Source organism: Sander lucioperca, chromosome 8, assembly GCF_008315115.2.
Source record: "Sander lucioperca isolate FBNREF2018 chromosome 8, SLUC_FBN_1.2, whole genome shotgun sequence".
Taxonomy (NCBI): Eukaryota; Metazoa; Chordata; class Actinopteri; order Perciformes; family Percidae; genus Sander; species Sander lucioperca.
Genome location: NC_050180.1, coordinates 19191700 through 19210864, shown reverse-complemented (window position 1 = coordinate 19210864; position 19165 = coordinate 19191700). Strand labels below are relative to the sequence as shown.

Genomic DNA, 19165 nt, shown 5'->3' with positions numbered 1-19165 from the left:
GAATATATAAATGTATTATGTGATTTATTGTGATCCTTAACCTGAGGCGTGATCGCTTCCAGCTCTTTACAGATTTAAGTATTTTCTCGTTTTTATACAGTAAAATTCTTCATACTGGACCTTCTCAGCGGGTTTAAACACAAAGACAAGTGTGTGTGTGTGTGTGTGTGTGTGTGTGTGTGTGTGTGTGTGTGTGTGTGTGTGTGTGTGAGACACACTGAATGGTGGGGTTGATGACTAGATGAATGAATATCCATATATTCTCTTCTCTGCTCCCCACTTGCAGCTGTCAGTGGTGGTGACACTCCCTCATCAGGAATGACCCTGTATATGTAGGCTCACACTATAAATCTCTGTGACGTCTTAATAACACCTCTATGCTTCTTATGGCTGGCAAAACAAATGCAAAAAATGTTTCTGCTGGCTCACTGCAGTCAACCAGAAGCTCTTTTTTTATTTGTCTTTTGAAGTGATTTACCAGCCAACCAGCTATTTTGCCAATCTCTCTGCCATCCCTAATGGAGGCTTACTTTTGGAAAACAAAATAGAGATGATGTGTGTTTCTCTTTCCATTAAAACAAGTGCTGTTATTCAGTGTATTTTTTGCACTGTGGACACAGAGCGTGCCGCCCTGTCCCGTATGCCACCCAGTCCCCCGGGGCTCCTGCAACATGCTGCACCCTCCTGCACCACATGGGTCACATCACACTCTGAAACCCATTTTGGTGGGCATTTGGAGCTGGAAAGAAAAAAAGAAAGAGAGAGAGAGGGAGAGAGCACACACACACACACACACACACACACACACACACACACACACACACACACACACACACACAAACACACCCCTTGTCCCTGACACACACGCCTCCCTCCCTCAAAGCGCAAATGAAAACTCAGTCAGTCTGGTGAGCTTTTTCTGAGTGACAGGATCTTCTCGGGCTGTGGACTGACAGTTTGACGGACACAGTCTTGGAATTTATTACAAGTCTGCAGCCATGGGACCTTTGTAGCTATGTTAGATAACATATTATCCATTCATTCATTTTTTACTATAAAGTTTCTTGCGCAATGGAGCCTGGAGCTGGACGAGACGATGGGATCCTCTGTGCGCTTTGGAGACCGAGGTTGGCTCTTTTAAACTTTTCTTCTTTGGTTTCTTTTTCTTTCTTCCTTTACCGGCCTGCGTCTTAATGTCTTCTCAAGCAATTTGATTGACAGTTTTGATATTTTACCGTGCAACTGCATCGATGTTGTCGAGGGTGAGAACGTTTTTACGCATCTCTTCCGCCAAACAGGATCGCCAACATTTAATTAACCCGCTGCATAATATTATTGTAAAATGTTTAAGTCTACATCGTGAGCTTCCCTTATAATAGTTATGTAGGCTACTCCTATTTTTCATTTACCGCCAGAAGTAACATCTCCACTGTGACGCATTTCGTCAGGTGTTTTGCTTGAAATGATCACATGCAGCCCCGATGCAGACTCCCCAGATCACATCAAATATGACAAATTGGGGTGACTAATATAGAACCAGGCTGTAAAATGCACCATGTGCCCACAATTGACGTTCCCCAGGCTTGAGGCGGGATTTCAGTGCCAGCAAATTGCATTCTAACTCAGCTTAAAGAATAAACTTTTAAACGGATTACTGACTGAGGAGGAATGTTTCAATATTGCCCCCTGAACTTGGCTTTAGGCTTTACATCTGGCAGCGCACTCTAATCTTAAAAGGGAAACAAAGAGACTCACAGGACAATGAATGGGCTTCACTCCATTTCTTTTATTAAAAGTTTTATGGTAAAGGCCATGTAAAACTCAATTCTGTCTAGGCACAGAGGTTGTCAGCAATGGGTAAAATATTGCAGAAAGCTATAAGCTGCACACAGGTTAGGCCCGCCCTACATTTAAGCAAGACATCCAAGGCCACAGGTAGCTTAGGTATTACTTGTGGTTTAGCTTTAAGGACTTCAAAAGACACTCCTCATGACTATTTTGAACTGTCAAAACATGTCCATAAAACCTAACTCAGCCTGGGAAGGGCCCTGTTCTCGCTGCTTACACAGTGACCCCCATGGCTGGATGTGTGCTGACCTTTATTGACCTCTGCAGGGTGGCGGGTTTTCTCCCAAACTAAAGCTACGGAGGCAGGATTTTGAAAAAAAGGCGGAAATGCCTCTCTCTCTGCCGGCTTTTCCTGCGGGAAGCAGCAGAACTGTGATCTAAACTTGGAAAGTGACGACAGGACATGAACAGGAACTCCAGACATTTCCCAGATATGCTGCTCAGTGGGCTTCATTGTTCTGTTGACACCATTCATTTCTGGAAATGAGTCACTGGGGCTTTATTCAATAGGCCTACACCTAGGAAATCTTTCCAACAGAATATCTTCATTTTATGTTGGAAGGATAAACAAATAGTTTTTGTCCAATATTCAAATCTGATTTACCACACTGCTCTGTTTTGATTGAACCCCATAATCCAACTATCCCAGAGCGCTTTGGGTATCTTAGTCATTCTACAGACAATGACGAGATGTGTGTGCCTAATAACACGGTAACACTCACCTGTCTGCCAATTGTATTGATACAAGTGGTTTTACATGGAATCGACAACTTGCTGAGTCACTGCAGCGTTTACAGCGATCAGTCTGTGCTAGTTACAGCTCAGAATATCGGGTGATACCATGCCGCATAATTAAAACTGCAACATGTCAGTGCAGCACGGATAACCTTATAAAAATGCCTGTGGCAAGAGTGACAAACAGTTGTTTGGTGATGCTTTCCAAAGTTTATGTCTTCAGTCTCAGATGCCTTAAATAAACCGACTGATTGCAGATTGTGTGGGCCTCAGTGAAATAGCAAATGGTATTGCTTTGGTATATTGCGATTTTTCTTTCTTTTTTTTTTCTTAGTTTCGCTCTGCCTTTTACCCTGTGCACAGATGTGTGTCGCAGCAGAGTGTGTTCCTGTGTTGGCTGGTTCACCTCAGTAATGGCTGATTGAAATTGAGGATTTAGGCAGAAAAACACAGGCTTCCTGTAACACAGGCACAGTCCTGGCTTCTCTCTTCTGTGGTGGTAAATATTTGACACTTTATCTGGGCATTTTTACACTAACCTTAATTTCATCCTAAAAAAATTACGTTAACTGTTGGGTTTATTTCTGTTTATGATCTCAAGCTTTTTCCTTGGTGTAATATCAATGCATTGCAAAATCACATCCATGCTCCCATCACTTTTCCTCTCTGAGGTTTCTGCCATAGCACCACACTGTGGTGGCTACAAGTCTTACAACTATTTTGTGAGACCTAGAAATAGAAACGGGACGTCACATCAAAATGTGTTCCCCTGGGTTCCAGTGCCTTATGTTTTGAAGCTCAGTGAGTGCTCTCATTTTTAAGATATACAGTATTAAGGTGCAGTGAAAATGTTATGACCAAGCCGGCGACCAAGGATTTATGCATATGCCCTCTGAATGGTTGTGGGTCAGTTTTGCAAAGGGGTGTGTGTTTAATTGTCACATGTCATCATATCTGTCATATCATCTGTTCCTCAGGATGTGTGTGTGAAAGTGGACAGACTGGGGTCAGTCATGGAGCCTGAGCAGCTGAACTGCAGCTCCCAGTGTGATTCCCCTCTCTGCTTCATCCATTCAGGAGTGTACAGGCGGGAGGGCCTCGACATTCTGCAGAGACTATGCAGTCTCAGCACGGTAAACACACACGCACACGCACGCACGCACGCACGTATGCACGCACGCACGCACACACACACACACACACACGCACACACACACACACACACACACACACACACATTGGCAAGAGATAGTTTGATGAAATCTAGCATGGCTGACCAACAGAATATTTTTGGCCCTCCTACATTTGGTCCATCATAGTCTACATCTAGATACTTCAATTGAATATGTAGTCTTTTATTTTGACAGTGCTTGTAACAAATCAATCATATCAATGATACAAAGCTGAATTATAATATAACTGACATTTTTTTTATTACTTTTAGTTAGCTTACCGGACGCAGTTTTTTTGTCAACACATTCACTTCCGTTGATAAATTGGGACTACAGCTAAACATTTGAGGAATTTCTGTCACCGAAAACACCCACATAAATGAAATACATCAAATAAAAATATACTAGAAATGTGTTATATACCACTTCAGGAGTCAGTTCAATAGTAGAGATCTGGAAATGTAAAGCTGTTGACGAGTGAAGCTATGTCTAAAATCGTCTCAGTCACTGGCACTTTAAGAGGAGAGTGAGCAGAGCTCAGCAACATGAGGCGGGCACAAGAAAGTCTCTTTGGACTTTCCAAATAGAAACTTAAGTAGTAGAGCCACTGTGTCAGGGAACACAAACACTTTCTTATTGACTCGTTCCCTATCGGTGCTACACCACATAAAAGTGAGGTAAGTTATCTCTTTTAATTTTTTTCATGCTTTATGATGTTAATTTATGCATTTGTTATTCTCAAAGTGCAGATATCATCTTCACCTAAGGGGGAAGGGAACACTGAGCTGCACTGTGTTTGCTTTGCTATTTGTTATTTGACAAGATTGTATTTCAGTGTACTGTTTTATTTTATTTTAATGTCCTAACAATTCCTTTTTTAATATTGTCTGTTGAACTTAGTGGACATGAAAACAGTTCAGCTAGAATGAAATATCCTTTGAAATGTAACACCATGCATATGTTACTATTTGTGGACGTAAACAGCCCACCAGGCACAACTGTTTCTAAACCTAATAGTATAGTGGGAAGAAAAAAATGCAAGGACCAGAGCCAACTTCTTCCATAAAATCCCACCTGCTTTTCTTTGTGGATGTGTTCCCAGATATGGCTACTGCTGGCAGTGTGCTCACTGAAGAGCAGCTTCTTTGCCCCATCTGTCTGGATTTGTTCAACCAACCAGTCTCCACTCCTTGTGGGCACAACTTCTGCAGGGACTGCATACAAGGATACTGGCAGAGCGCTAATCTGTCGCAATGCCCCATGTGCAAGCAAAAGTTCTGCAGGAGGCCTGAGCTCAAAGTTAACACCTTCATATCGGAGGTGGCTTCTCAGTTCAAGAATTCATTGAAAACGAAAGATGAAAATGAAGCCAGTACCGTGGCCCAATATTCAGGCCATAAAGATGTTGTTTTGTGTGATGTGTGTGTTGGAAAAGGAGTCAAGGCTCTTAAATCATGCCTGGACTGTTTGGCCTCCTTCTGTGAGACTCACCTGGAACCCCATCATGTTCTAGGCACCTTCAAGAACCACCACCTGATCAACCCCATGATGAACATACAGGACAGAGTGTGTAAGAAGCACGAAAAACTCCTGCACCTGTTTTGTAAAAATGACCAGACGTCTGTGTGCCAGATCTGCATTAAGGGAGACCACAATGCTCATCACACTGTACCTATAGAGGATGAGAGCAGAGACAGGAAAGCTCAAATTGGAAGGATAAATGCAGAGGTAGAAGAAATGATCCACGGCCGACTCGAGAAAATCAGCGAAATCAATCAAACCGTTGAGCTCAGCAGAGAAAACACAGAAAGAGAGATTGAGGAGAGTTTGCAAGTCTTCAGCAATCTGCTCCACTTTGTCCAGAGAGGTCAAGCTGAGGTGGTGGAGCTGATTCGTGCAAAGCAGAGGCAAGTTGAAGGCAGGGCCAGGGGACTTACCATGGAGCTGGAGCAGGAGATCGATGAGCTGGGGCGGAGAAACGCTGAGCTGGAGCAGCTCTCCCACACCGAAGACAACCTCTACCTTATCTGGAGCTTTTCAGCTTTCTCCCCACTGCCAGCAACCAAAGACTGGTCTGACACCTGTGTAGAGAGTGTTGTGTATGTGGGCACGGTGAGGAGAGCAGTCAGGAGAGTAACGTGTCAGCTGGAGGAGATAGTAAAGGCTGAGGTGAAGAGGCTATGTAAGACTGAATTTCAGAGGGCTCAGCAGTGTGCTGTGGATGTGACTCTGGACCCTGATACAGCTCATCCCAAACTGATGCTGTCTGAAAACAAGAAACAGGTCTATCATGGTGATGTAGCGCTGAACCTCCCCGACAACCCAGAGAGATTTTATCCCGGTGTCAGTGTTTTGGGAAAGGAGGGTTTCTCCTCTGGAAGGTTATACTTTGAGGTCCAGGTGAAAGGCAAGACAGAGTGGGATATTGGAGTTGGGCTTCAATCCATCAACAGAAAAGGAGGGAATACACTAAACCCTGAAACAGGCTACTGGGCCCTGGGGATGAGAAAGGACAAAAGCTACTGGGCCCTCAGCAGCACTCCTACCCATGTGCCGCTGGTCGGGAAGCCCCAGAGACTCGGGGTGTATGTAGATATGGAGTGGGGGCAGGTTTCTTTTTACGATGTGGACTCTGCTTCACATATCTACTCATTCACTGGATACTCATTCAATGAAAGACTGTTCCCCTACTTTAACCCTCGGCGTAATCATGGCGGAGTCAATTCTGCTCCTCTGATCATCTTGCCTGTCAACGCCTGAAATCTGGCTTTTCATCTCTTCCTGTTGCCTGAATGCTTTCAGCTACTTTTTTTTTAATCATTTGTCATTTTCAAATAAAAAGATAGCAAAGGTCCAGCATGATGTTTGCGGCTCTGTTTGCTTTAATAAAGTTTACTTATTTGAATCCTGTGTACTTATTTTTGTTGTTTGTTGTTTGCTTATCTATCATTTACAAAACTGAGGGTTCAGAACATATAAAAGCAATGAAATAATGCACATGTATATGAGCTACACTACACCTGTAATATTTTAGACTTGATTTTAAAGGGTTTGCATGTGTGTTTGCAGATGGCAGTGGAGCGCCCAAGGCGGTCTCTGTCCCCAGTGTTAAGTGCTGTGGTGTGGACGCTGCTCTCCTGTGGAATCCTGCTGGCTTTCTGCTTCCTGCTCTTCACCCTGCGCTTCAAAAACAACAGGTAGACCACAAAGTGAAACACATCTATAAACATGAAAGAGATGTTTACTGAATGAATTGATCAATTGTGCGTATGTTTGCACATGTTGTATTATCAGGATAGTGAAGATGTCCAGTCCCAACCTGAATGTCCTGACTCTCTTTGGAAGTGTCCTCACCTACAGCAGCGGCTTCCTGTTTGCCGTTGGTGAACGATCACACTCACAAGGTGGAGCATCCACAGCCGTGCTACAAGTAAGCCCCACAGTCTCCACTGTCGCATTTACGCATTTATGCATGCTCTTGGGGGGAATCACTGGAATTGTTGGGTCTTTGTAAATTATATAGTGTGGTCTAGACTACTCTATCTGTAAAGTATCCTGAGATAACTTCTGTTATGATTTGATACTATAAATAAAATTGAATTGAATTAAATACTTAAATCATTGTTGGATAATTATGCAGTGCTCTTTCCTACAGGCTCGGGTGTGGACTCTTTGTGTCGGCAGTACCCTGGTGTTTGGTCCAATTTTGGGGAAGACGTGGAGACTGTACAGAGTGTTCACCCAGCGAGTACCTGACAAGAGAGTGGTAGGCATGCTCCCCCGGCCTCCTGGTGGTTGTGTGTGTAATCTTCTACTTATTACATCCACCTAGGATGTCATATTTCTGGTGTCGCTTGTTTGTGTGTATGTTTCAGGATATCTAGAAATAATGTTATGAGATATCAGTGAAGATTTAGGCCATGGGCCAAAGTCGTTAGCTTTTGGTTTGGATTATTTCTTTAAAAAAAATATTTTTAATTTATGTTATATCTTCACTAACTACTGCTGTCATTTAGATAAAAAAAACAAACAACTCTGGCACAGGTATCCCAGTATTTTGTATTTTGATGCAAAACTGGATCTACAAAACATACAGAATGATTTTTGAGGATTTACCAATTTAGAGCATTGCTAAGCCTTAGTGCATGCTTATATGTTCTTTCTATAACTTTCTTTTATGAATCACTTCCATAAGAGCCTTACAGTGTTCCCTAACTGGTGTTTTCCAGTGATATGGATGAAAATGCGGAATAATTATTAAATTTGCTTCGTAGGTGTATGACATTGATGTGATTGGTGACTTTACTTTCTGTCAGATCATCCGAGACATCCAGCTGATGGGCATGGTGGCTCTGTTGATCATGGTGGACATGCTGGTTCTCACCGCCTGGAACCTCACAGACCCCATCCGGTGTTCACGATCTGTCGGAGCTGTCGTCAAGGTAGAATTTAATGAGAGCCGAAAAGCAAGTTGTAAAACAGGTTGTTTTCTTTGAATGTGTATTGGTCAAATTACGAAAGTTTGAAATTGCAAGTAAGTTTGATTTTGTGACTTCAAAATCACAAACTCTCTCATCCTTCTATCTTACAGTTTTTTACGATTGCTATGACAATTTTTTCAAAACGTGTAACAACTTTCCTAAACTCTTAACACAGTTAGCACAACATCCGTCTGTGTAGGCTATACAATTAACACATTTCTTGTTGCTTTGACACAAAATGCATACAGTTAACACAACGTTTACACACAAGCTCAACCAAGAGCAAAACAATGGATCGTTACTGCCAAATTTACAAATGCTTTCACTCTGTATGTCAGAACAGAACAGAACAAAACATGTTCTAAACCTAACTTATAGGCTAAAGTCACAGTGAACAGCTGTTCATATTGTAAATTGAAAGACAAATATATCCCCTGGATTTTGTTACATTGCTACTGAGAAACAGCTGATTGAAGTTATGCAAATAGATCGATCACAGCTGATTGACATCTAGGAAACACACTGAGGTGTTGAGGTTCTTTCAATCGCATGGCCATATGGTAGTACATACAGTAAAAGAGGTGCTATTTGAACAATATAGATGAACACAAAGAAAGGAGGAAACTGCCTGCATGAGGGAGAGGAAGATGAGTACCAGGACAATTCTGTCTCTGTCTTCTTTTTTTCATAGACCGTACATTCTATAAAGCTACTCTGAGATGGGTCATTCATTTTCGGAATTGAATTTCTGCAGCAAAAGAAACAAAATGCACGCATTTACTAACTACATGTGTGCTGTAGGTGTGTTGGTGCATTAAGAGTTTAGAAAAGCTGTTAAAAGAATTGAAAAAATTGTCATAGCGATTGTATAAAACTGTATTGTATAAGGGCAGACCTGACACATATCAAATTAAATCAAATCAAATAGTTTCTGTAATTTCATGTGATGTTAGTGTTTTGTATGACATTGTGCAGTGATTGACTAAATAAATGTTCCTGTTGGAAGAGAACAGGTGTTAGTGTTTTGGAAGAATTATTTGATTTTGTGACCTGATTGCATTGTTTTGGTAGACATAGTACATTGTGTTAGTGTATTATTGTATTTTGAAAATCAGTGTTGGAGTTTAGTTTACAATGTGCGATTTTGAGAATGAAATGAACAGTTTTTCCAATTGTGTGTGTTGGTGCGTTAAGAGTTTAGAAAAGCTGTTAAAAGATTTGAAAAAATTGTCATAGCGATCGTATAAAACTTTAATGTAATTAAAGCTTTAGTGCGTAACTTTTTGATATTAATGAACGTCCGTTACATTCAAGCCATTGCCGAATAAGTTGATACAAAGTTAATGAAGACTATCAGCTCCACACAACTCTCTCTGGGTTTCTCAGTATGGCTATGTTCAGAAGAATGTGGCGTCCGGTGACTTTCCTGCGCAAAATCGCATTTTTTAGTGAAGCTAATTACCTCTTCTGAACAGTCCATCATGTTGTTTTAATCCTCCATTTACTCTTTGGCTACTAGCAACTGTGTGGAGGGTGGGGGGGTGGTGCGTGGTCACGGAAGGCTTTTATCACGTGGACGCGCCAACAGTTTTGTTGTCATTACTAAGAATTCCTCATGGGGGCGGCAGAAACTACGCACTATAGCTTTAATTATAGACTTGTTCATGACATAGCCAAATATATTCAGGTTTCAGCTCACTGATACATTTTTTTCCTGATCTAGGTGGTGGAGAGAGACATTTCCTACTCTTTGTCTCAGCTGGACACCTGCTCCTCTGTATACTCAGATCTATGGGTTATCATTATTGCTGTTCAGAAGGTAAGTAATCTCTATTCTATTGAAATTATATATAAAAAAAAAAAAAAAAAAAGACTGCTTTGAGTTCCTTCTTGTTATGGATTTGTTGATTACAATTTTTTTTGTGGCCTTTGTCTTTACTTTGTCCCCGCATTTCTCCTTAGGGTTGTCTTCTCCTCTATGGGACTTATCTAGCTGGGCTGACCAGCAACGTCAGCCACCCTCCCGTCAACCAGTCTCCCACCATCATAACAACCGTCACTTTGGTCACCCTCTTCTCGGCGGTGGCCGTCCCTGTGTCCATCTTCCTGCAGGCCTGGCCCAACATTGTCTACAGCACTGTGGCTGGAGCCATTTTCATCTGCACACTTGCCACCAACTGCATGCTGTTTGTGCCTCAGGTAAGGAAAAACGGCTCAAGATACACATACAAGATGCATCAGACAAAAAACTAAAAGAGTTTATAGTTGCAAGTTTTGGAGAAAGTGCAGGATTTCTTCTTTATCCTCTGACATCTCCTTGTTTCTGGTAATGATGACACTGGCACTTTTGGAGTATCTCTAAAGCAGAAACCACAAGGGAGGGGGATTGTCATCTAATCATAGGATACTATGTCTGGAAACCTGTATTAAAAACAGTCAATCAGACTAAAACTCTAGGTAGACAGATACATGACAGACGTATGACTTTCTCTCTTTGTTTTGACAAAAGCAATAAATTCTATCAGTGACTATGGTGCCCACACCTCTGTTCCATTTATGCGTGTCAATTTCCCATGTCTATCAGTGGAGTGTGACTCACACAGAATGAGTCAAAACTACGAAGGATGTTGCAAACAGGTTTATGACTCTCTAAGTGTCTGGCAGAGGGTTTATGTCACAATAAAGGAATGCATCTTTAGTGCAAAGGAAGGAAATACCTGGGTAGTGAGCAATATGCTCAAACACACCTGGTCAAAGGCCCTGTGTCAAATGGCCGTGGTTACATTTCTTACTGGTGTGAGTGTGTAATGTATCTATAGCTAAAAGTTAGCATGACATACTGTTTCACCATCACGCAGCTGACCCAGTGGCGGCAGTTTGAAGAGGACCAGAACAACCCAAGTCAGATGGCCAAGTATTTCAGCAGCCCCAGTAAGAGCCAGCCATCGGTGTACAGCCAGGATGAGATGTACTACCTGCTGGGAGAGAACAACTCCATGAAAAAACTCCTTAACGAGGTACTGTATTGTTTTTTTGTTTTTGTTTTTAACAAAAACTACCATTCAATAAGAACATTTTGTAAAACATTCAGTATAATTATTTACGAGCATCTTATGGTCCTTTGTCTCAAATCCTCTCATAATGCGATGATGATACAGATATTTGTTTTGGCCTAAATTATTATGTTGTTAATTTGCCTACTTATTATTTCTGGTGTTTTCTGCACATAGAAAGTATAGATGGAAATAACAGAGCATTTTTTATTAAATACAAAACACAACTTTCATGGTTTTATGTTTGGAAATTAGCTTTTTAGGCTTTATTGTGCTTTAATCCTTAGTTACTGTAACTACTGCTGAGTTATTCTGTATTTTTAGTCATCAAATACATTTAGTCAATTCATTTCTCCAGACTTAAGCTAGATAATTCATTAGACATGATACATTTTCAAGTGAAGCCAACAGTGGTCTCAAACTGGCAACAATCCCTCAAAAAAATGTTGCCGGACAGATTTTACTTTTATTAGGGGTGTCTGTTAGCTGGGATGTGCATAAATGTGCAGAAATTGGCTGACGACATTGTAATTTGAACAGGCTAAATAATAATAACTCCGGCTGTTTAATAATATGTGACCATTTTCTCCCAGAGCTTGACTGTGCTGTTTGTGTCGATTTAAAACATCCAAAGGTAGCAGACATGTGCAAACTTTTTTTAATGCCATTTTTCTCCGTGTCAGAGTGTTAAAGCTTGTGTTTTCTGTTGCAATTTCCAGAAGAACGCTGTGATTGACAGCCTGCAGGAGCAGGTGCACAACGCCAAGGATAAACTCATGCGACTCATGTCAGCCAGCCGGCCACATGAGGACCAGGACATGGACTCTTCCAACACCAACCTCAACTCCTCCTCCACTCAGACCACAGAACTTCAGTCTGACGGCCCCTCTTCTTCTTCTCTACCTCAGAAAGACACTAAATCCCAACTCTTGCCGCCACATCTCTCCTCTCAACTCACTGCTGCTGCCGTTATGCCGTCCTCTGAGTCTCTTGTAGCTGCTACAAACTCCTCATCCCCCATTGCTGCTTCCTCTCCTCTCCCGGATGATATTTATAATACTGAAAACCAGAAAGGTGTCTCTGCCACTGGCCCTACAGCCAGAGACACAGCTGGGAGGGGAACAGGGGAGGATCTCAAACAGCATGTGTCCCTTCAGTCCCCTGGCTCACTCAGGACAACAGAAGAGACAGTTCACTTTGTCACTTCCCTACAATCCCGTAGAGGGTTAAACCCCTCTCAGGTTGAAACTTTCAACAATCAGAGTGGGCTAACATCCCGGTCGGGAACAAATGCCAGACTGACTGGTTTTGTTAGCAGCGAGCAGTTGCAGGAGATCCTCCAGGAGCTGAGTGTGGATGCAGTCATGGAAATCGCACTTCGATCACCCGGTCAGACATCCAGAACGCCCTCTCAGCTCAAATTTACTGAAGCCTCCGCACTTTCCCCTCTCTCCCTGCGGACACCACGCTTACCTCATCCACCTGTTCTCTTCCGTTACCCCAGCATCTCCCCCTGTGCGATGAGGAAACGTCGGCCGCCCTTCCACTCCCCCAGAAGAGGGTTAGCCCCTCCCTGCTTCTACGCAGGGTCAGAGGCTGCTGGTTGTGAACACCAAAATCCAGGCAAGCACACTGACGGTGTTCCTGTGGATGGTACCCTCCACCAGATTCACAACACTGACCTTGAGCTGGAGGAGGAGGAGGAGGAGGATGCGGAAGGGAATGAAGGGATAAGAAAAGGTCGGAGGCGTATTTCAAGGTTCCACAGATGTTCAGTCTTGCCCTGTGCAAATTACAAAGCACCAGCTGATGTGGAAGCGGGTGGTGATAAGGAGCAGCACCATAAACACATTAGAGACTCCTGTGGGTACTGGGACTCTGACTCTAGCAGCTCAACAGACTACTGTTACTACCATCGGCCCTACTGTGACTCCTGCCTGCAGCGAGGCTCGCTACTGTCCTCAGACAGCTCCTCAGACTCCTGTGACAGCGAGTATGAAGGCTACACCAGCCTGTACCGCACCCCACACCCTGTGGTATTCAAAGAAGACATCAAACCCACCTTTGTCTAAGCACAGGTTCACTGCACTTTACATGTTTATCCTTTTCCACCACTTGAATTCATGTCCTAAGAAAGGTTGCACAAAATTAGCTTTTAGGATAAAGTAGGTGCAAAGCTCATTGTGCATAATGTGCATCTCTAATGGGAGATCATTTGACTGAAGCTTTCAGTAGGAATGTGTTTTGCAGTCTGAGAAGAGCGTTGCGTTAGTATTCTTGAATCTTGCATCGTGGGACAGAGTGGCTCTTTTATTAGATATATGAAAACTTTTGTAGCTCAGAAGCACACAATGCTGTTTACTTTTTAATGTTACTATGGCATTATTTGTGTATTTCCGCTGTCAGATGAAATCCCTTACATTCCAAAAGGTTTAAGTCTGACATTTAGAGTAACAAATAAAAAGCAATCAAAGTTAAAGGTTTTCACAGAACAGTTGAAACATAAGCTATTGTGTAATAGCTGTATTTATTATAATATTTATAACAAGGTGTTTTGGTGTACATAATTACTTTCTGTCCACTTTTTTATTGTTTTGCATTGTCATACACATTCCTTAAAGTGTTGTTATGTCATTTTATTGTATTGTCTGCGTTTTGTTCGAGTTTTGCTTCTCCTACATTGCCAATGCTTAACATTTGTTGTCAGATGCTTCCAATCTATAGCTGGTTTATGAGACATCAAGCCCACAACATCAACGCAACTGGAGAAAACAGGTCACTGCTATCACTTTGACACACTTCATCATTTTGTCAGTATTATTGTCCTGACTCATTGAGCATCCAATGTGCAAAGGGCACAGTTATCTGGAGTGTGTGTGCATGAGAAAGAAAGAGTGCCCTGCTGACCTTTGATTTTAAAGCCCTGGTTTTTTTTTTTTTAAAAGAAACTTCTGCATCTTCTCTGTTACTGTGGAAAACAATGAGCCACCATAGCATGAACAGTCAAACAGAACGTGTATAAACCACTGGCTTGATGTAGGCCCAGATTAACCTGCCAGGGGGGCCACGGGGCTAAAATGAGTCCCTATTAATCCCCCACACATTCCCCTAGCCCATTTTACCCAGAGTCCTACAAACCAATCTGTATTTCTATGATGTAACCCTGCCCCTGGTTTGCTGTATGTCAGTTAGTTTGGGAGTTTTCATGATATTCCTGCAGCACAGACAAAAACAAAGCATTACTCTCTCTCTTTTTTTTAAATTTCTATTTCCTGTCGTGGCCTCTCTCTCCCACTCCCTCCCACTATCTCCTCTCTGTCTCACTGTATTTTTATCTTCCACTAATGGGAAAATGTGTGTTTGCCGGAGGAGTTGTTGCTATATGAAGGGAAAACAGCATCTTGTGTTACTTCTGCTCTGTTTTTTACAATAATTCTGCATATGAGCCATTGAAGGGCAGCCTGGGAGAAATTCCCTTTGATATAGAGAATAACAGAGTATAAATAAACCACACAAAAGACAGACTACCAGTGCAGGAGGAAAGACTTTCCTGCCAAGTGACCTGCATTCTGTTCAAGATGAGGATTACTGATTTTGGAATAAAAATAGTTTCTCAAAATAACACAATAGTACATAACAAAGAATAGAGGGACTAATGGCTTTAATAATGGTTAATAAAGTATTTACTAATGCTTTGTTGTTCAGTTAAAAGCTAAGGACATTTTTGGGTTGCCAGATTGTAAAAAAAAAAAAAATTCTTTGACTTATTGTTCGCTATGAACACTTCCCTTACAAAAAGGGGTTTCAGTGGATCCGAACCAAAGTTGATTTATTAACAATTTTACTATTAACAACATTTTCAGTATTAATGGCTTACCAACATTTACAACAACTTGATTACCAAACATAAAGAAGAAACACCAGCCAAAGGAATTTTTCACAACCTGGCAACCCAAAATGGGTTTTTAGCAGCTGATCTACATGCATGAGTAATGTTTAAGGTTCAGCTTTATTGCCAGTATACAACAAAGGAATGAGAGATTCTGTTTTAGCCCCCTTCATCCCACACACAGGTAACATGTATAAATAAGTCAAAGATATTAATAAAAAATAATTGGTAATAAAATATAATAGGCAGTATTAGAGTATAAAATACGTACACAATAATAGTACAACTGAAAGATGAAACTGCACTTTATTTACTAAGGAAACATCACTGGAATATGTTAATAAGATGTGGTGCAAATAATTTAGTTAGTCGTGGGAATGAGGGTAGTGCAAAGAGAGTGATATAGCGATGTGATAAATGATTTATTTACAATTTATAAACCCTTTATAAAGGGCACTCTGGGTAGTAGGCTACCGCATAAAGACATATGCCTAGATGTGAAATTAACCTGGATAAAGAGTTGTAGTGGCAAGGCAGCCATGCACATATGCACATACACATTATTAAAATTACTAATTGACACTAATTAAATGGATGTGCCAGAGGGCTGCGTGTATTAAAAAAAAAAATGGAAAAGCGATAGTGGACGGGCTTCTGTGACTTAACATAGCAACAGTGCTGCATGACCTGTGACAGCTGGTTCCAGTTGAACTGACAGTCTGGTTTAGGAGCTCCATTGGCCGACAAAGTCATCAATCCTGGGAGCAGATCCGCCCATTGTCCCTGTCGCGGCATGGGAAAAATCCTTTGAAGTCGTGAAGGCGGTTCCAAGAAAATTGTGCCATGTGGTGCTCAAGAGCGGCGTTCTAATTGGACCACAGGAACACGGTCGACGTCAATTTCTGAAGGATACCCTCTCTGATTGGCTAAATCGGCCACCCCAGATTCGCCGTTTGCGCGTTCACAGTTTTTCTATTCTCCGTCGCGGTTTACGTCAACAGCGTGAACCTCCTTCCATGAAAGCGGAGCAATCCCTGTAACCTTTTACGGAAATGACGTAGCTAACGTGCGTAGCGACAAAGACAGCGAGCCCGAAACCTATGGGGAAGGAATAAAAAAAGAAATTCAGTATCGTCGCACTCTGTACCTAAAGACCATCATTTTCTGAAGAGGTCGCTGCCCCGGAGCTTCGGTGAAGACACCGAAATTTGACGGCAACGAGAGCGGATTTTGAATCCGTTGAATTCGTTGAGGAAGACTGTGGCAATTGGCCGATTTTCCGTTGGACGGTCTGTAGGCTAGGGTATAGCGAGGGAGCCGCCATGGCAGTCGGATCATTGAGCCTCCACATCGGGATATGAAGAGGAACTGCATGTGTCCCGAATCGTCAAGAAAACGCCGCATTTAACTTTGATCCGCATTGGATCAGCTCTCTTAATATCTGATCTCACCCTCCTTCATCTTTGTGAAATTGCTTCTGTATCCAGAAAGAAATCGCAATTGGGTTTAATCTGGGGGCCACAGGGAGAGGCCAGATTCATGACTATTTTAGTCGGAGACGTGTCTTCAAAGGCCCGCTGAAAGAAAACCTGGAATATAAGGAAGAAATGCTGCTCTGATTGACCGTTGGTGGGCAAGAAAGGGTAGTTTATTAGGTGATAGGAACTAGAGTGAAGGATAAAGGGATCGCTTTCTGCCTGTCCTCCCTCTGAATTATAGTGGTATTCATTTACTGGCATCCTTTTTGGATGAGAAGTTTCGGCGAATCGATCAGCCCTGCCGTTTAGCAAGTCACAGTCTCCGAGTCGAGAGAGAATCAAAGGGATTGGATCATGTCGGGTCGGCCCAGGACCACATCCTTCGCGGAGAGCTGCAAACCAGTGCCGCAGCCCTCGGCTTTCGGCAGCATGAAAGTCAGCAGTAAGTACACCCCTGTAATTCTAGAGTAGCCTACCTTTTCTGCATGCAGCAGGCCCAGTGTGGGTTACATATCCTCGCTAAATGTCTCCTTACTAGCCAGGCAGAAAATGTGTCAAGCGAGCATGACGTTAGCTCCCGATAGCTTAGCCCTGTCATATATCTGTGTCACTGACTGAGATTGGCCGGTGCTGAGTGGCACGCACACATCGTTCCCCTCGGAGTGAGCACACACAGCTGCGCTCTGACGCGCCTCCCCGGGGCTGGCCAGCCTGACCAGGTTAGCAGGCCACGCCGGGCAGGGCCGGGCCAGAGGAGGGTAGGGTTGGCACTGACCCAGGGCAAGAATCAAGCCTTCTCTTTGTACCGCAGATCCTGTCTGATTATTGTCAATTTGAACGTAGATTAGATCTAATAGCGGCTTTGCTACATAGCACCAACCATATGCGTAATTGAGTTAAAGCGATAGGGCCGGTCTATTACGCAACTGTCAAAGCGGATGGTGTGCCCATAGTTGACTTGGGTGAAACTGACGTGATCACGGGGTGGGCTGGGTCACTGATCCGATAGTCTATGGGCCGTGTCGAAATCAGACGTCGCGACGACTGGAGCTGTGTGACACCCAGGCAGTATCCTTTTCCTGAAGCCACAGTAGTGGCACCGTCGTGCCGGAGGCTCGTTATAGACTGGCTGCAGAGATGGAATTGGTCCATACACATATCTCTTTTAAATTTCTGCTTTATATGATCTCTGCTACTATTTCAAGGCATTTCACACTATCACCTTTCCACTGCCTGTATAATTTCCTCTTTGCAAACTGGCATTTTAAAGCATTTCATCACCCTGCAAGTGTGTTAAATTGCAGATAGTTCAGGTATTCAAGTGTCCCTAATAGAGCTGGACAATATGACAATCAATTACGGATATAGTGATATGACACTAGAAACATAATTATTGTTACAGTTGTGTGACGAAATGTGTTTTAGACTGTTCTGGCTAAGTGAAATTAATTATTGATGAGATTATCCTCATTAATGATGACTTTACTGGGTGTGGAGACATCTACTGTACCTACCTTTTCTTATCTTGCGTGTGAGGAAAAAAAAATAGGCTGTTAAGGAATGTTGGTGGTGCTTCAGGGCTGTGATGATGATGTGTGTTAGTGGGGTGAGGCTGAGGCTCTTCCCTGGGCCTTGGCACTGGAAACCACTCAGTACACACACACACACACACACATTGCACACCCACTTGCCCCACATATGGGTGTTGAAGCATTGGTGTGTTCCTGTTGTCATTGTGTAATGTTCACATGTCGCTGTTAAAAGGAGAATGCTCTACAGTTTAAGAAATGTTGTGCTTGTCAATAAGTTAGGTAAATGTACTGGAGGACTCTGAAGGTCTTTGGCCTTATTGTTGTTCAGACATAAACTACAGAATTAGCACCTTGGACTTGTGGACTTAAAATTATATGAGCTTTACACCAGTGTTTTGCTGTGGTTTTCTCAACCTGAAAATGTTTTTCTCCAAGATGGTAAGTCAATACATGATTACCAGTCATTAAAGGGAAAAGCTGGAGTTGCCCAATTAATTGTGTGTTAAATAATTTGATTTCTAAGAGCAGGTGGTGTTCAGCCCCATAGAGGAAAGTATTCCGAATCAGAATCAGAAAAGGTTTTGTTGCCAAGTACGTTTTTTACGCATACGAGGAATTTGTCTTGGTGTTGTTGAGAATGATCAAAATAATATAAACAATATAAGTATACATATATACACACAGAATGTAATAATAACTAAAAAATAAATAAAAATAAGATAAATAAATTGCATTGCATAGAAGCCCGCTGTGACAATCAGTAAAAGCAATCAAGCAGCAAATGATCTCTTCAACTGTAACTGGAAATTCAAAGGGCTGCTAATGTTCAACTGTGGCTTGTTTCTCTACTTTTTGGCTTCACTATGATTGATTGTGATCAAAAAGTTGATAACTAGGGCTTATGACATTGATGGTTCCCTGCTGTTTTTACCTTGCGTCCTCATGTGGTCTAAACAATTTGAGCCATTAGGTCCAAT

The 19165-nt window shown here is 42.3% G+C and overlaps 3 protein-coding genes and 1 long non-coding RNA gene across 5 annotated transcripts in view; 3 read left to right on the top strand and 1 right to left on the bottom strand.

The window, feature by feature from the left end:
* Positions 1–874: 874 nt before the first annotated feature.
* Positions 875–14218, top strand: gpr156 (G protein-coupled receptor 156). The gene is made up of 10 exons (XM_031295317.2): positions 875–1127; positions 3561–3716; positions 6825–6952; positions 7050–7185; positions 7411–7521; positions 8072–8197; positions 9960–10055; positions 10199–10435; positions 11095–11253; positions 12009–14218. Exons 2-10 carry the CDS (start codon positions 3597–3599, stop codon positions 13359–13361), a joined length of 2466 nt encoding a protein of 821 aa, XP_031151177.1. The 5' UTR covers positions 875–1127; positions 3561–3596; the 3' UTR covers positions 13362–14218.
* Positions 3944–6597, top strand: LOC116046873 (E3 ubiquitin-protein ligase TRIM21-like). The gene is made up of 2 exons (XM_031295343.2): positions 3944–4432; positions 4858–6597. The coding sequence occupies exon 2, from the start codon at positions 4860–4862 to the stop codon at positions 6513–6515; it is 1656 nt and encodes a 551-aa protein (XP_031151203.1). The 5' UTR covers positions 3944–4432; positions 4858–4859; the 3' UTR covers positions 6516–6597.
* On the bottom strand, positions 9538–17766 carry LOC118495644. The gene is made up of 2 exons (XR_004898135.1): positions 17133–17766; positions 9538–11211 (listed from the first exon to the last, which is right to left on the bottom strand). It is a non-coding gene; the product is annotated as an uncharacterized LOC118495644 (long non-coding RNA).
* Positions 16223–19165, top strand: part of gsk3ba (glycogen synthase kinase 3 beta, genome duplicate a) — a 34455-nt gene continuing 31512 nt past the window's right edge. The window contains exon 1 of one of the 2 annotated variants that reach the window (XM_031295381.2): positions 16223–17098. In XM_031295381.2, coding sequence (XP_031151241.1) covers positions 17011–17098 — 88 coding nt within the window. In that variant the 5' untranslated portion in view covers positions 16223–17010. The remainder of the gene's footprint in view (positions 17099–19165) is intronic. The other variant, XM_031295385.2, reaches the window with a different exon arrangement.

What these genes read in the sequence shown, in the direction of transcription:
- gpr156 (XM_031295317.2), top strand. Translation starts at nt 3,597, where the DNA reads ATGGAGCCTGAGCAGCTGAACTGCAGCTCCCAGTGTGATTCCCCTCTC. An exon ending in TCATTATTGCTGTTCAGAAG is followed by an intron (nt 10,056 to 10,198) that starts GTAAGTAATCTC and finishes ATTTCTCCTTAG; the next exon opens with GGTTGTCTTCTCCTCTATGG. An exon ending in TGAAAAAACTCCTTAACGAG is followed by an intron (nt 11,254 to 12,008) that starts GTACTGTATTGT and finishes TGCAATTTCCAG; the next exon opens with AAGAACGCTGTGATTGACAG.
- LOC116046873 (XM_031295343.2), top strand. Translation starts at nt 4,860, where the DNA reads ATGGCTACTGCTGGCAGTGTGCTCACTGAAGAGCAGCTTCTTTGCCCC.